Source organism: Indicator indicator, chromosome 20 (genome assembly GCF_027791375.1).
Source record: "Indicator indicator isolate 239-I01 chromosome 20, UM_Iind_1.1, whole genome shotgun sequence".
Taxonomy (NCBI): Eukaryota; Metazoa; Chordata; class Aves; order Piciformes; family Indicatoridae; genus Indicator; species Indicator indicator.
In genome coordinates, this window is record NC_072029.1 from 2906445 (window position 1) to 2923929 (window position 17485).

Consider the following 17485-nt stretch of genomic DNA (forward strand, 5'->3'; position numbering starts at 1 on the left):
CTTTGTTTCTTGCCCCTGACAAGAAATTGATCTGAATGTTGAAGAAATGTTCTGTGTGTTTGAGGAGGCTTAGGAAGAAGTACCTCACAGGGTACTATTTCAAGGGTAATGCTTTGTGAAGGTGGAATTGAGCAGGTTGAAATCTTTTCCCCACCAAACTCTGTTGTCAGAGCACATGGGTTAGAGACAAGTGCAGCTCTTTAGACTTAATTTTTCCCTTTTAACCTCATTCTGGAACTTGTGAACCCTCAGGTGGGAGAGTTTTAGGCCTTGCTGAAGATCTCCCTGCAATAATAAGGTCATGTTTCAAATCATTTCTGTTCTTGGAGGGTTGGATGTACTGTAGCACATGGAATCTCCAAGCCTGTGACATGGTTACTCTGCCAGGATGCCTTCAGTGTGTGTCTGTGTGCACACTGTGCCTCTCTGAAGTGCAGTGTAAATCCACCTGAGGATACCACTCTTTGTGTAACCCAGAAAAAGAGCTGTTCAGATTGGCAACACTACCCTGAGTCAGTAAGAAGTCATTCAAAGATAGGTTTCATCTTTCTTGTAGCTTCTGCTTCTGTTTGAGAAGTGCAAGAAGATGGTGGAAAGTGTATCTCTGTCCATGTACATAGGGAGAACATTGTCCCTGTCTTCAGGGGTCAGAAGACACCACAGCCAGTGTGGTGACTCTGCACATGCTTGGAGGGCTCAGTGTTCACAAGATTCATTTAGAGATTCTAGCACTAATTCAAAAAGCTTTGCTGGGAAGATGAGTGGCCATGGCACTCCTAGGGAATCCCAAGGAGACTGCCTTTTTTTTTTTTTTTTGATATTGAATGGTTCTGGTTTTGAGGAGTCTGTCATTCCTCCACTAAGCTCTGCATCATCCACCAAATCCAGTGGAACTAGGGTAGAGGTGGACAGATGTCTCAGTGGGAATGAATTTCCATGACATGACAGCTGACAGCCTCACAGAGGAGAGATCCTCACAGAGAGAAAGGCTTTGAATGGTTTTAAGCATGGCCCAGTTGTCCAGTCATATAGTGGGCTCTTCACTGGGAGAGCAGGGAGGGACTGGAAGAACCAAGAGAATGTAGATGGAAAACTGCTGCTGCTGTTTTGATGAGCTTGGGATGGGACATCAACATGTAGGAACTCATCAGTTTTCCCTGCTGCTGGAACAGTTCTTTTCTTCAGATGCTGTGCTGTGGTCATTGGTCTTTTTGCTCAAAGTTCTTTTTGAATGACACAGAAGAAAATAAAACTATTGAGACATTCAGGATGTGATGCTAAAGTACTCTGTGGCAACCTCTCTTCTTGTCAATGTAACACAGTGCCAGCTGGCAGTGCTGCTTTAACTAAAGCATTGGCTTCTACCAGAGTCCTAATGTAGCACCCTTGGATCCTGAAGATATCCCAGAAAGCCTTTCTAGGAATGAATTATTTACCAGCAGTGCAATAAGCATATGTCTGTATCAACTCCTAAAAGCTAAGTGACAACCAGAGAAAGCTACCCCTGCAAACCCATTTTCTGTCAGGGGTTGTGTTGCCCTGGCATGGAGGTAAGGCCTCTGTTGAACAGCTGTGTAAGTGTGAAGCTTAGGCTGGACTCTGACATAGCTGCTCATGCAGCACCTGCAATGCTTTGGAAGTTTCCCATGGTTTGAAGTAGTTCCTGTTTGGAGGTAAAAATGGATTGTTGTTTGGACTTTGAGATCCCAACTGATGCTTTGTCAGATAATCAGCTAATGCTCTGTGAAACCCAGTTTTAAAATTGTCAGTACTCACAAAGATAGTGATTAACCAAACCTGCTGGGTATCAGTAAGTCTGCTTTGACAGAACAGCTGAGAAATCACAAATAGCTAAAAGCTCAGTGGAGGTTGGTGGCTTACTTTGCCAATGACAGAAGCTATGAGTCTGGAGTGCAGCACTCAAATGGGAGCAGTCCCAAGTGCCTGAGGATTGTTTGTCGTGTTATGTGATGGGTTGGATGCTCAGGTCTGTGGCAGATGTGTGCAGCTGAAGAGAATCATGGGATGAGCTTATGGACTGGCATGGTTGATGTGGACCTGTGCAATGTACCTGTGTGTGACAGGGTACAGCTGAGGAGAAGAGTCCTTCCAGGCAGTGTGGCTTTGTCTGCATGACCCTAGGTGAAGAGTTCTTCTGTGACTTGTGGTCAGCAGCTCTTCTGTCTGTTCTGTGGGATCTCCCAGTGCTAACATCTCTGTTCTTCAAATGTGTAAGGTGTGGGTGGTGCTGGAGGAACTGTAGATGGTGTGAGATGGTGGAATGAGCAATGGGAGGCAGCTAGAAATTAATTTCATGCATAGTAAGTGCAAAGTAAGTGCAACTTTGACAAATGTGGTAACTAGATTTATTTTTTTCCTCTCCTTTTTAATTGCTTTTAAATAGGTAAAGTCTGTCCTTAAGAATTTGAATTTCTGCTTGCATGGCAATGCTGCATACTTCAGAGAAGACAACTTGTGGACTGATATCAAGGACATGGTCAAACAAAGTGCCACCTCTGGTTGTTACTACTCACAGGTGAGTCTAAAAAGTACATTTACTTAGATGTATGAAATGTGTGGTTTCCTAAATCAATGTTTTAAATAATCACCAAAACCTACTCACTCCCTGCAGATAATGTTCCATTACAGCCAGCAGCTTTCACTCTGTCACTACTGCAGGGTAATCCTCTGTGTGTGGAAGTCAAGCAATCCCTCAGTCTGGTTTTGAGTGCCTCTTGTCAAGGACATGTCTGAGACTTGCCACAAAGTCTTCTGAAGAACAACTGCTGGATGTTACCACAGCCCAAACTTGCTTTGATTGTATGAAATGAATGTATTTAGATGCCGGTGTTGAAAGTAAACAGAAGAAATAGTGCCATAGCCCATGGCCACTGGGCTATAGAACCCATACAGTGATTCAGGAACTGGACTGGGATGGAAGGCAGGAGGGATAGAGTCCTCCTTGGATACTGGCCATTGAAGAAGAGGTTTGACCCTGGCAATCCTTCAGCTTTATAGTGAAGGTGACATCCGTAGGATGCAATCCCTTGTTGGTCAGTTTAGGGTCTCCTGTCCTCATCTCTCTGCAGATTCCACCTCTGACTTGCACCCCGAGGTGTTACACAAGATTTAGCAGTGCCCTTGGTCTGCACAGCAGCAAGTCTAAGCCAGAGCCTTTCTGCAGCCCAGCCCTTGTCAGGAACTCTCTCCATCAGGGTTCTCACTGCTAGCAGCAGCCACTGGCTGTGCAAACATGCCCTGAACTTCAGAAAGTGCCCTTACTGAACAGGGACTGAGCTGAAAAGTCAAATCACTGATCATAATTAGTCCTGTCCTAGCTCAAACCAGGACAAGTGTTCAGAACCTGACTGTGCAAGGTTGTGAGCAACCTGCTCTAGGCAGGGGCCTTGACTCCAAAGGTCTTTTCCCATCTCAGCTACTCCAAGCTCTCTGCTGCGCAGGATTCTGTATTCCCAGCACACTTTGCTGTTCATCAAGTCCTTTACTGAGCTCTGTAGATGTCATCTGCCTCTGCATGCCTGGCAGCTGTGCTGGCTGGGCACTCATTTGGGATTGGGAGGACAGTGGAAAGAGGAGTGAGGGAGTAACAGCCTTCCTCAAGGTCTTTGCCCTTGCTGCTGGAGCAGGGAAACCATGTGTGCGATAACAGCAAGTCCTGAGCACACAGCCTGGACAAAGCAGGAGCACAAAGGAGCTGGGCAGCCAAAAGGGAGTCTGTTTGCAGCAAAGCACAGGACTCCATAACACCACCAAAGCCTCATAACTTTGTTTAGTTTCATCTGTATTTATAGTTGAAATGTTAACATTATACCGGTGAAGGGTAACTCATTTATTTCTTCCCAGTTAAAAGGAACTTTGCAAGTGCTGCTAAATTCAAATAACTCTATGAGGCTTCTGAAAATAGTGGGTTTGCTAAAGTGTAGAATCGTTTAGGCAGGAAAAGATCTTTAAGATCAAGTCCAGATGTTAACCCAGCACTGCCAGGCCACCCCTGAACCATGTTCCTCAGCACCACATCTATGTGGCTTTGAAAATTCCTGGCAGTGGGGACTCCACCACTTGTTCCTGTGCTTGACAACCTTCTCAGGGAAGGAATTATTCCTAAAGTCCAACCTAAACCTCTCCTAGTGCAACTCAAGGCCATTTCCTCTTGTCCTGTCACTAGCTACTTGAGAGAAGGGACCAACCCCCATCTGGCTCTAACCTCCTTTCAGGGAGTTGCAGAGAATGAGAAGGTCTCCTCTCAGCCTTCTTTTTTTCCACACTAAACAACCCTAATTCTTCAGCTTCTGATAAGACTGCTTCAGTTTGCTCACTCCTCAGTAGTGATGAGCTACTTGCAGAAGTTAAAAGCCCTCTGAGTGTATTTGAAGACAGGATTTAATAACAGTGTTAGAGGTCTTGGGGAACAAGAAACAAGTGTGTTCTGTTCCCAATACAGGGAGTGTAGGACATGCACATTTCCATGTTTCAGGAGAGAGCAGGACCTGTGTCTTTTACTGTATCAGAAGAGAAAAATCCATTGAGACAAAGTATCTAGGTTTTAGGTGTGGTAAGTCATCTGTTGTTTTAAGAGGTGATTTAAGAGCAGTGGTTTTCCCGTGGTTTGCAGGGTGGAAGGCTGTAGCAGCTGTTGTTGGGGGGGTGTTTGGAGACAACATTTAATTAATTGACTGGAATTCTGAGCAGAAGGTGGCTGTGCTTCTGCAGGAGGTTCTGACTCTGAAATTTAGTGAAGAATTCTGAAATTAAAGCAAACTGTAGGAGACAGTAGACTGTTGTATTTTTTTTTTTTTATTTTTTTACTGTAACTTGTTGGTAGGTCATACATAGAGCACAGAAGTGAAGTTCTCATTCAGCCTGAATTTCTCTTTCACTAGGAAAAAGGACAGACTCCAGCTTTTGGCAAGTGCTGAGTGACGAGGCTGTATCTAGGGTACATGAAGTACCTCCTCTGCTGATCTTCAGCCACATTGTCCTGCACAACTCACATTAGCAGTGATTAATGGCTCTGAAAATAAAAGATAAATCCGTTACTTACAGATCCTATTTTTAATCTATGCAAGAGCATTTTAGACTCTAGACAAGGAGCATAACTTATCTCTGTGGGTTGCCTCCTGGTAGACTAAACAAGAGCAGAGCAGGGGCATTGGCATGTGCTTGTTGATAACTGCTAAATTGTTGCTAAAATGTTGGCCTTGGTCCTCTGCTGCTTTCCTAAACGATACTTGTGTGGGGTTCAGGAGTTCTTTGTAGCAGACAATTTGGATCTGACTCTCCTTCTCTTCTGCAGGGTAAGAGTTTACCTGTAGCATGGATTTAGTCTCTGGACCAGGAAGTTATTCCTGTCTCTTATTTAACCATAGAGATATTGACCTTGGAATGTTACTCAGCCTCTGCAAGGTTATAGGATCTCCAATTCTGTCAGTGCAATTAGAATTATTCTATTGTTAGGGATTTGTTTGGATGTGTAAGACAAGTTTATAGCAAAGGATAAATTCTCAGTGTAAGCTTTTATTTTATTATTCAAAAAAATTCCCAACAGAGTTGTTCTGTTCTGCTTGTGGTAGGAGCACACTTGGCCAGGCCATATTTCTTTGCTGCATTTTCAGACAAGCCCCAGGAAGGGAGATCTCCTGACTCTCTGTCAGCTTTCACCAAGCCAAATTCTGGTTGAGGATTTGTAGTAAGCAGGATTTCACTGTTCTGCCTTTGAGAAAAGAGGGGAGAGAGAAAAATTAACTTTGATTTTTCTCTTTTCAAAGAAGGAGGCATGAGACAGTGAAATGATAATATTAAAATTTCCTTGTTAGTTTATTTAGATATAAATAACTTCTAAAAAGCTCATGAAGGGCTGTATGTTGCCCTTTAACCTTCCATTTTCTGTTGCCTTGTTCAGGGTTTTAGAGCATTTCTCCAGCCATTAGTACCAGCAATATAGTTCCCAGTGACAATGCAATTTTTATCTTAGTAGCAATAAAATAGAAGTTTTGAGTTTGAATGTTTTTAAGTATGAGGACACAGTTGTCACTGTAGCACCATTTATTCCTTTCCTGATGTGATTTTTAGCCTTTCCAGGAATTTAATAAATACATGGGTGAGATCTTTCTGCAGTTATTCCATAAGGAATGGCTTCATCTGGTGGATGCAAAGCTAGTTTGACCACCCTGATGAACGAGCTTTGATTTTTTTTTTCCAGCTGGCTTTTTGTACCTCTCTCAGCTGTATTTACAATGAATGCTGTGACAGAAGCTGATTTCATCCTCTTAATCCTTAAATAATTCTCGTTGTCCATCCTCAGCAGCCAGGTATCAGAATTCAGCACATTAGGATCTTAGGGTAAGCAAACTACACTTTTTTTCAGCTGCATGTCCAGACCCCTTCCTGCTGCCAGGTTGTACACACAGGACATGGGTGAGCAGCAGCCCTGTGCATTGCTTTTCAGTGACTTCCAATTGCTGAACCCTTCTGTGTGTCTTTCTGTAATGAGGGACTCAAAGTTGGACAAACCTGCTTAGCTGGAGGGGTTTGCTCCAGAGGAGTGACACACACAACATCACCTTGTAACCTGTTGCTTTGATTGAAAACCTTGTTGACTGACTCATCCAGGGGAAGCTGGGGATGTTCCAACAACCTCCAGGTTGTCTCATGGCCTCACAGTTGATCTTAGTTATATGTAAATATATTGGAAGTGTCAGTCAGTTAATCTGCTGTTCCTTCTCCAAGGAGTTTCTGGCCATGTTTTAACAGGCAGTGTGGTGGCACCTTGAGGGGCTGAAGATTTGTAAGGAAGTGATTATTTTTCTTTATTTAGTTTATTTTTAGTTGGCCAACAGCCCATTTCTTTCCCAGAATGCAACAATTAAGAAATTGTTTCAGGAAGATGGAATGAATTACTCCAAGAAACCTAAAGGCAGCATCTTCAGTGAACTATATCCTGAAGTAGGAAATCCCCTCAAGAGATACTTTTCAACTGATGTTCTGGTGTTTGTGCTTACAAGAACCTCAGTTCACTAAGGAATGCTTCTAGAATTGGGTGAGAACAGGTGTTCCATTTTGTTAGTTACTGGCCTCCTCAGAAAGGTGCAAAGGACCAAGTTGGATGCTGCAGTCAGGTCCAGTCTGCATCTGCTCCCACCACCACTTGCAGCTACTGATACATCTGAGATTTGGGTATTTGTTGTTACTGTTGAGTGGGATGGTTTTGGGCTTAGCTTGTTTGTTTTGGGGGTGTTTTTTTGAGTCTCCCCAATGTTACTTTAAGAACTTTTAGGATCTCAGGTAGTGATAGGACTATGGGGAATGGAATAAAGCTACAAGTGGGGAGATTCAGACTGGACGTGAGGAAGAAGTTCTTCCCCATGAGAATGGTGAGAGCCTGGAATGGGTTGTCCAGGGAGGTGGCTGAGGCCCCATCTCTGGAGGTGTTTGCAGCCAGGCTGGATGAGGCTCTGGCCAGCCTGATGTAGTGTGAGGTGTCCCTGCCCATGGCAGGGGGGTTGGAACTGGCTGAGCCTTGTGGTCCCTTCCAGCCCTGACTGATTCTATGATTCTATTAACCACAAATGCTCAGTCTTTCCTTATGAGTTCAGTTCTCTGTCATAAAAGATACTTTTTTCCCAGGAAAGCTTAAGGTTCTACTCCTAAAGTCAAAACTTGCAGAGGTTAACTAACAAGGATTGAGAATCCTGGTGACAAGTTGAAGATTAATCAGCAGTGTTGGCTTGCAGCATGGAAGGCCACCCCTATGCTGGGCTGTCTCAGCAAGAGCATAGGTGATGATTGCTGACATAATCCCCTCTGGTCTGCCCTTGAAAGACCTCAGCTGGATCCTGTGCCCAGTTTGGGGCTCCCCAGTACAAGAAGGCACTTGAGTGAGTCCTACAGGGGCTTCCAAAATGTTTGTGGATTTGAGAATAGGATGTCCAAGGAGAGACTGAGATAGCTGGGTCTGATCAACCTGGGGAAGAGAAAGGGAAGATGCCTGCTTCCAGGGGGCTCTCTGTTGGAATATTTGGTGATTTCAGGGAAACAGCTGGGATAATCGCTCTTCCCTTTTTCTCAAATAGCCTAGAAGATTTGGAGCTTGTGAACCTGGCCCACAAACAACTACAATGTGAAATCTGTAGAGAATTCCTCTTGTTGTGAAGTAAGTGATTGGCATTATTTGTTTATTTTTAGGAGGTGCTTAGATTTGCCAGGTTTGGATGGCATTAAGGCAAGGGAGGGAACAAGTTTTGGGCTGAATCCTGTTGTCCTCGCTGTGTTCCATTTTTCTGAAGAAAAGCTCAAGATGTGAAAGGAAGGGTTGGCTTTTAAACATCTAATATTAAAGATGCTTTTTTTTCCTCTTTTCAACAGGTTAATAGCAAGACACAAAAAATGGATGCTCAGTTATTTTCCCCATTGCTGGGGGGAATCAGTAGCACGCCGCCTCCACTGGAATCATCCCGGCTCTATAGTGACTGGGCAGCACGTGAAGAGGAGATTAGCTCCAAAACTTCCTTTCAAGACTGCACAAAGAAACGGTATGAGCATTCATGGTGGTGGTCTGCAGCACTGGAATTGGTATGCAGCAGAACAAATGGGATTCTGGATCTTTCTTATGGGATAAACTCCTCTGTTTGGGGCTGTTCCACCCGGAGAAGAGAAGGCTCCAGGGAGACCTTAGAGCAGCCTTTCAGTACCTGAAGGGGGCCCTACAAGGAAGCTGGGAAGGGACTTTTTATGAGGGCTTCTAGTGATAAGGTGAGAGGCAATGGCTTTAAGCTGCAACAGGGGAGTTTTAGACTGGAGAGTAGGAAGAAATTCTTTACAGTGAGAGTGGTGAGACACTGGGACAGGTTCCCCAGGGAGGCTGTGGATGCCCCTTCCTGGAAGTGTTCAAGGCCAGGTTGGACAGATCCTTGGGCAGCCTGGTCTATTGGAAGGTGTCCCTGCCCATGGCAGGAGGGTGGGAACTAGATGATCTTTACGGCCTCTTCCAGCCCAAACCATTTTATGACTCTGATAACTGGGAGCTCAATGCTTTTTCTTTGATGTATAATAGTTATTATTGAAGCTGTGAAAAAAGGTCATTGAGGAGGCTGTGTATGTAGAGATGCCTGTATTTGGATGTAAAAAACATACTAGAGTTTGGAAAGAATGCTTCACTTAGGAAATTAAAGGGGAAACTGCTATATGCAGTTGAAACTTCTTGTAGGAAAAAGCCCTTCTCCTTCTGTGCCTCCTGTCCCTCAGTACTCAAAATGGTCCTGTTTGATAATGTAAAATATTTCTTGGAACATGAACAATGCAGAGTGCTAGGCGCAGGTCAAGTGCCAGTGGTGCCTCTGCTACTTAAAGCATAAATCTGCAATATAATAGTAGAGCTCCTCTGGAGGATACACCAACCTGCTCTCTTATTGTGCTCTTGATATAATGCACTCAGATTCAATCTTATATTAAAAACTTTGCAGTTTTGGATGCTGAATGACAGCCAAAGTCTTTGTTACTTGAATCATGCAGCATTTTTATTTCCCTGGAGAAATCCTCTCTTCTGTTCAAGTCTTGACTACTGCAGGCACATCTGATCAATGACTCTTAAAAGTGCAGTAAATGATTAAAGGTACAGAGAAGGGCAGTGAGGCTGGACAGGGGCTTAAAAGCTTCTGTGTCACTGGAGAGCAAATTAAACTCCCCTTCAGCTTGGAAAGTCATCTCTGCAGGGGAGTGAATTCTGTGAAGTTATGAGTGATATGAGGATGGCAAGGAATGGAGAATGATTATAGAAACTAGGGGAAACCACTGAAATAATTGGTTCTCTGCTTCATATTGGTCATTTTACAGCTTGTGGACAGCAACTGAAATTGTAGCATTACAACTGTTCCACCCTTGGAAGAGTGTAAACCATGACTTTGTACTGGGCTTCCCACTCTCTCTGTTCACCAAGTGCTGGTGACATAATACTGCCTTTTTGGGGGGGTGGTTGGCACAGCTTTTGACACTGTGATGATGCTGGTTGTGAGGAGGAATAGCCCCCAGCACCAGTAAAGGTCAGGGGTTGACCTGCTGGAGAGCAGCTGTGCAGAGAAGGACTTGGAAGTCACATAATCACAGAACATTAGAGGTTGGAAGGAACCTCTGGAGATCATCAGGTCCAACCCCACTGCCAAAGCAGATCACCTAGGGGTAGTCTGCATAGGAAGGCAGTCCTGATGGACAAGCTCACCGTCAGCCAGCAGTGTGCCCTTGTGGTCAAGAAGCCCAATGGGATCCATTTAAAAGCTGTGTAGATGTGGTGCTGAGGGACATGGTTTAGTGGTGGACCTGACAGTGTTGGATTAATGGTCAGACTCTGTGTGATCATAAAGGTCTTGTTTCAGCCTAAACAATATTGTCATTCTATACTAGCAGTCAAGCTTGTGTAAAAGAGGTGATGGGTGAACACCTTTGCTGCTTCATAGGAAAATTTAATAAACTTCTGACCAGCTCCTTTCTAAAAGAGGATTTGTAGTGGTGCAGTTTAAGTATAACCTGATTTTTTTGTAATTTTTTTTTTTGAGATGGAAACAGTAGTTCTTGAATTATGGAAGTAGATAAATTAAAATCCCCAAGATCTGGAGAAGTTTGATCATGTTTGTCCTCTAAAGGACAACTGTCTCTGATGATTGAAAAGAGTGGAAAAGCTTTTGCTGCTCCTCCTTCCCAAAACAGCTTGAAGCCTCTGGTGAAGCAAGAATCTGGGAAAGATATTCTGCTTCATTTAGGCTACAGAACTGACAAATGCAGAGAGAGATTTCTGTGTTTGGGTGCTGGGAATGCACTAAACTCAAAACATTTAGCAGATGGTGCTACAATAAAGGCATAATGCTTAATTTTTCCTTTTGCCTCTTTTCTCCTAAACAAACTTTACTTATCCAAGTTTAACTTTTTGTTTGTTTGTTTTCAGGGCACCAATTAGTCTGTCTTATTCTGGCAATGCCCCTGATATGTTTGGGTTAGTTTCAAGCATTTTAGAGGAGCCAAGCAGGCCAGAACCAGTTACAGATTGGTAAGATCTTCTATGTTTCATACTGGTTTTTACACCTTTTGTTACACAGATATGCTACATATTTGAGATTATTACAAGGAGTGGAATGACAGAGGTCTGATAAATCCCCTTGAACTGTAGAAGTGTTTTTCTTCACACTTCAGTTGCCAGTTAAAAAAAAGCAACAAATTGTTAGAGATACAGATTTGCTAATGTCTTCCATCAACCTACAACATTTGGGGGGGGAAAAAAACCAAACAAACATCTTATTTTAACCAGTTGGGAGCTAACTGAATGCAGTTGGATCTGATATATTTAATAAATATAAGGTACTTAATAAAAATCTGCCATTTGGATATACATTTTTATAAACATCAGAGAGCAGCCTTGAAGGACATTTCACACAGTGTTTACTCAACTGCAGCAGGGAGTATTCCTCTCCAAGCTTATATACAGATAGAGGGCTGTGTCTGCTTAGCCAAGAATGAGGGAGGCCTTTGTGGGTGGAGTAAGCAAGACACATCAATTGTTTTAAAGTAAGAAACGTTTCAAATCATTACAGCAGGTTTCTTTAACTTTGTTGCAGGAATTCTCTTTCAAGATTGTTTCCCCCAATATGGGCACCTGATCTTGGAAGCAATGGTGAATTCTCAGGGCTATCTTCTAAGCACTCTAGTGAAAGTAAAGATTTTTCAAACCTGTTGGGCACACAGAGCTACTATCAGGAACACCCGCAGAAGTCTCATGATGTGGATATGTTGCACAGAGGTTTGGAAGATCTTCATCTCATAGAGTCTTGGCTTTCCCCATCTGGTACTTGCACTCAGCCTGATCATATTCTGAAGAACAGTTATCCTGACAATTCCTCTTTGCTAAATAACAACATGATTCACCAGGAAGGGTTTTCATGTCAAAATGCAGACTATAATCAGCACCTGTGCAGTTATGACCACGTGAGCTTAAATGGAGACAATGAAAAAGTGGCTTCCAACTTTAGCATTTTTTCTTCTCAGAACACGATGAAAGGTGGCACTAGCATTCAGAAAGAGTACTGGAAAATTGAAAGAACAAAAGGCAAAGCTCTGAAAAATGGTGCTCAAGAACAAACAAAGTATTCCTGCGATCTTCCCAATCAGCCTGGTGATAATTCTTGGGATAAAGCAACCCAGGACAACCACTTCTTCTCTAAAAGATATGAAAACTTTACAGCTGCACGTAAGCTGCAGCCATTAGTTCATCCCTCTCTGTATTTTTTCAATCAGCCCTCTAAAGAAAACACTTTTACTGGAGGGACAAGCAGAAAGCCCCAGGAAACCCACGTGCAGAATGGTCAGCGCAGCTTTACTGTGGGCGATGCTTTTAATAACAATGAATGTAAGGTCCAGGTTAGTCCTAAAGAATGCTCTCCTCAAGTACCTGAGTATGATTTCTCTGCAAAAAATGTTATGCAAAGTGGGAATTATTCATCATACCAGGGACGTGTCTGGCTGGAGGGGAAAATGGCAACTCTGGCTGCTGCTTCGGATAGCACCTATGGAAAGCAAGTGGTGACAAGTTCACAGTCATCCTCAGGGGTTTCTACCATGTCCAGTGGCTCTCCCACCCATCAGTCTATAACACAGTCATCCTACTACTCACAGATATTACCTGTCCTCCCTCCAAGGAAAGATGGAAGGTTGCAAATACCAAATGGTGTTTCTAATAATTCAGGAGTTCCAAATTTCACCTCAGAAACTCAGAAGCACCTGAGACCCTTTGGGCAGCCCCAGCACAACTCACTGACACATAAGGGGGGGCAGCACCGTAAATTCCCCATCAGTTTTTCACCTGAGTGGTTAACACAGCAGAATGCTCTAAGTGAAGACTTGGAAAAATACCACAGGTTTGCAAAAAAGGAGACCCCAGAAAATAATAACAAAGATGATAGAAGAGGTAGAAGGAGTTGGGTTCCCCAGTTTGGGTGTACAGCCCCCAACAGGCAGCAGTCCAATGTGTTCCGCAAAAAGCAGGAGCAGAGCGGTGGTAGCATGTCAGACTTCATCAATCCCTCTTTCCTCCCTTCTTTCCCGTTAATGTCTGATTTTAAACAAAATCCCAAGTTTCCCCCATTTAACCACCACCTGTTTTCATCAGCAAATAATTTTGGTTTTCCCCCATCACCGTTTCCCTTCTCGGAACTTGTTGATCTTTTTCGTTACGATGACTTTAACCACTTGGGTCCCTTCATCAGCGATCTCTTTGGTGGGGAAATAGCTGCTCCATACTTTGCCTTTCCAACACCACTGAGCAAGTACAGACCTCCACGGAATCGCAGTGGGCCTGCCAATGAGCTCCACCTCCAACTGGAGGAGTGCTATGAGCAGTGGAGAGCTTTGGAAAAGGAGAGAAAGAAGGTAAAGTAACTTCCTATCTGTGGTGGTGGTCAGAGTTTATAGAGAGTACAATCATAGAATCATTTTGGTTTGAAAAGCCCTCTAAGATCATCAGGACCAGCTGTCAACCTGACACCACCATAGCCATTAAGCTGTGGCCCAAAGTGCCATATCCACACATTTCTTGAACACTTAGATCCTCTGGACTCTCAGATAAGTCACTCCTTGAGTAGGTGGCAATTCTGTTGTCACATTCTCAGTTGAAAACACCTAGAGCACCACCTACATCTGCTTTGAGTGTAACATTTGGGTTGTTTGTCATGTGGTTTTAATCCATGGGTGTTGTCAAATTCTGACCTCCCACTGTGCTGGGATTTGGTGGTTTGGGAACATTCTTCTGTAAATACAGAAGACAGGCAGTGCACTTCTAGCGTACATCAAAATCCTAAACAGGCCTGGAGATTGTAACACTGTACAGGTTTAAAGCATTCACCGTGTCTGTCTGATTTCCCCCTCAGACTGAAGCTGACCTTGCAAGAAGCTTCCCAGGGAAGCGTGTGTCAAGCTCAAACAACACTCCTGTGGCCCGGCTGCCTGCGAACCCATCCCGAGTCGATCGCTTGATTGTCGACCAGTTACGGGAGCAAGCCAGGGTAAGGAGGACTTCTTGTTGTCTGGGGAGGAAGAACCCTCTGCACCAGGGCAGGGAAGGGGTTGATCTGCTGCAAAGCAGCTACATGGAGAAGGATCTGGTAGTGCTAGTGGACAACAAGTTCACCATGAACCAACAACATGGCTCTTGTGGCCAAGAAGGTCAATGGTCTGCTGGACTGCGTGAAGAAGAGTGTGGCCAGTAGGTCAAAGGAGGTTCTCTACTCTGCCCTAGTGAGGCCACATCTGGAGTAGTGAGTCCAGTTCTGGGCTCCCCAGTTCAAGAGAGACAAGGAACTATTGGAGAGAGTCCAGTGGAGGCTGGGAAGTTGCTGAGGGGCCTGGAGCATCTCTGCGAGGAGGAAAGGCTGAAAGCCCTGGGGCTGTTGAGCCTGGAGAAGAGCAGCCTGAGAGGGGATCTGAGCAATGCTCAGCAAGAGCTAAAGGCTGAGGGGAAAGAGGATGGGGCCAGACTCTTGTCAGTGGTGCCCAGTGACAGGACAAGTGGCAATGGGCACAAACTGGAAGCCAGGAAGTGGCATTTAAACATGAGGAGAAACTTCCTTGCTGTGAGGGTGCCAGAGCCATGGCCCAGGCTGCCCAGAGTGGTTGTGATTTCTCCTCCTCTGGAGAGATTTCAAACCCACATGAGCATTTTGATCCTGGACAACCTGCTGTGGGTGACCTGTTCTGGCAGGGGGGTTGGACTGGATGATCTCCACTGCTCTCTTCCAAACTCTACCATCCTGTGATTTTTGTGTAAGGCTTCTTGAGCTAGAATTCCTGTGTTTCCTTTGGGAGTTTTTTGGAGACTTAAATACTTGATGGTTTTGGTGATTTCACTGTCTCTGGGCAGGTGCTCACATTGATAGGGAGGATGGAAAAGCTTTCTGGGACCACTATGCACGGGAACATTTCCACCACACTGCAGCACCACATGGAAGCCATTCAGGTGACGCAGGCCAGGCGCAAGGATGAGATCATTAACGCTGCTAATCCACAGAGACAAGGAGCACCACGTTACAGTAATGAGAAAGGTAACTGCTTTCCCTTCCTTGTGGCCTGAAAAGCTTTATCAAAGATTTAATTGTGAAAATGTTGGAAATGGGCAGACTTGAAATCCAGACTCGTAGAATCCTTGAGGTTGGAAAAGACCAACTGTTAACCCAACTATATCTACCAAGTATACAACAATTATTGTGACTTCAGCAAAACAGGTTGGTACATCTAAACCTGTTACTTCTTACAAGACTTTTAATCACTTCAAGAGATCTCCTGTTCTGCTCTTTTGTTAGTAAATACCTGGGAACATTTTTATCTTGACTAAAAAGAGAGCTATAAAAGCTGTCCTGTGACATTTTGTTAAGGTAAGTAGTTGTTGTACTTGCTTTTAAGCAAGTTGAATTTCTTGTCAGCTTATAAAGTTAAAAAAATAAATATTGGTGCTGTATTGTATGATAATAATAAGGTTTGATTGTATACCTTATTTAAATGATAAAACCAGCAGAAATTGCATGTGATGATTCTCAGCTTCTGTTGAAAAAAGCCCTGGAGCAGGCTGCCCAGAGGTTGTGGAGTCTCCTTCTCTGGAGACTCTCAAGACCTGTTGGGATGTGTTCCTGTGTGATCTGCTCTAGGTGATCCTGCTTTGGCAGCAGGGTCAGACTGTATGATCTCCAGAGGTCCCTTCCAATCCCTACCATTCCATGATTCTGTGACTGCTGATGGGACCCAAGCACTGCAGCAGAGGGCACAGCGTTAGCACTTTGTGTAGCAGTAATGATTTGAACAAATTAGCCTTTTTTTTTTTTTTTGCTGTTTCCACGTTCCCAGCTTGCCTGCTGCTTTACCCTGAGGTGTGTGTTTCTGTTGTAGGTGTCCTGGCTCTGGCAGCTGCCATCAGGGATCTGACTGGCACCACACGCAAGGCTCGCACCGCGTTGTGGTGTGCCCTGCAGATGGCCCTGCCGAAAAACTCTTCAAGCCCTCCCGTGAAACAGGAAGGTGTGGAAAGGGCTTTGCAAGAGCTTTCTCCTCCAAACACAAGCACACAAGAAAAAAGCTGCATGGAGCATGAAAACAAAGGAAGCAAAGAAGAAAAACCTGAGGAACCCGTGAAGACTCTGGAATAATAATGGCAACTAATAATGATGCTATGAATAACAATAGTAGTAATGAGAGGGAGACAGAAGGCTGAGGACAGGGAGGGAAGGACAGAGTGTCCTCCCTAGTGCCATGGAAGGGTTTTTTTGACAGGTTATCAAAAACCAAAAGGGTTGAAATAAGTGATCAGGGCTGCAATGCTGTTACTGTGATTCTGGTGTTGAGAGACACATCTTGTAGTAGTGTTAATGCAACTTGAATATTGCTGGTATTCAGTGTCTGCTGCCTCAGAGTTTTGGTAGTAGGAGGAACTAAACAATAGCTGAGCATTTCCTTCTGTGCTTATCCAAAGCTGTGTAGCATCCGTCAGTCAAGCCATGACCTGAGAAACCAGAGTGGGTGGTAGAACTTCATTCTCTCTTTTTTTTTTTTGTGGGGGGGTAGTGTGAATGATACTATGTAGCATACTTTTAAAATCCATTTGAAAGGTATTTTACAATCGTTCAGGGCTTTTTTTGCACCGTTCTAGACTTCTTTTAAGTGCCAAAGTGATCACTGAGTAGTTTGCCTCTCATTTCTCTGTCCAGGGCAATCCACACTCTGGTGGTGGTGTTGTGATGATCAGGTCCTTCAGGTTATCTCCAACAGTTGAAGAAGAGTAACCAGTGGTTCCTGTTGGTTGTGTGAGATGCTTCAGCAGTTGTGCAGTTCAGTTGCTAACCAAACCAACGTTAGCTTTTCTGTAGCATAGGTCATTTAAAACAGCCAAAAAAAAAAAAAAAAGAAGAAAGGTTTGGTGGGTGTGCAGCAAATTCTGTCCTGCAGGAGATGTGAGCAGGTGATAGAAAATTGTCACTCAGGATTAGAAATTAAATTCATTGATTCCTCAGTGGGTGAAAAACCAGTGACTGTAGAACATAGTATGCACTTGATTAACAAACTATGACTTGTTGTTAATGTCACTTCATGGTACTATAATTTTTCAGAGGGGAAAAAAAAAACACACAAAACATTCCATATTTATTTTAATGTGTTTATTGAATGTTTATTTAAGATTCTATTTTAGTAAGGTAAAGTTGAATATTTTGCCAAATCTTCTGAATAATCCAATTTAACGATTTACTCAGGAACTATGTATATTATTATATAAATATACACATTTAGGGAGGGGTTTGGGGGGGATGGGGGATGTTTGCAAAATATTTACGCAAAGCTAACTATCTACTAGGTTACCAAAGCTGTTTGATTAATTATTTTTTTTGTTTTGCATGGAAGATTTAATATATTTAATTGAGGTTAAGGAGTATTCATTCTGTGGCTTAGACAA

General features: G+C 43.7%; 1 protein-coding gene across 1 annotated transcript; it reads left to right on the forward strand.

The window, feature by feature from the left end:
* The first annotated feature begins 2494 nt into the window (after nt 1-2494).
* Nucleotides 2495-16187, forward strand: LOC128973608 (meiosis-specific coiled-coil domain-containing protein MEIOC-like). Its single transcript, XM_054389951.1, has 7 exons — nt 2495-2536; nt 8383-8549; nt 10952-11053; nt 11619-13425; nt 13923-14057; nt 14912-15092; nt 15931-16187. Exons 1-7 carry the CDS (start codon nt 2495-2497, stop codon nt 16185-16187), a joined length of 2691 nt encoding a protein of 896 aa, XP_054245926.1.
* The last annotated feature ends 1298 nt before the right edge of the window (nt 16188-17485 follow it).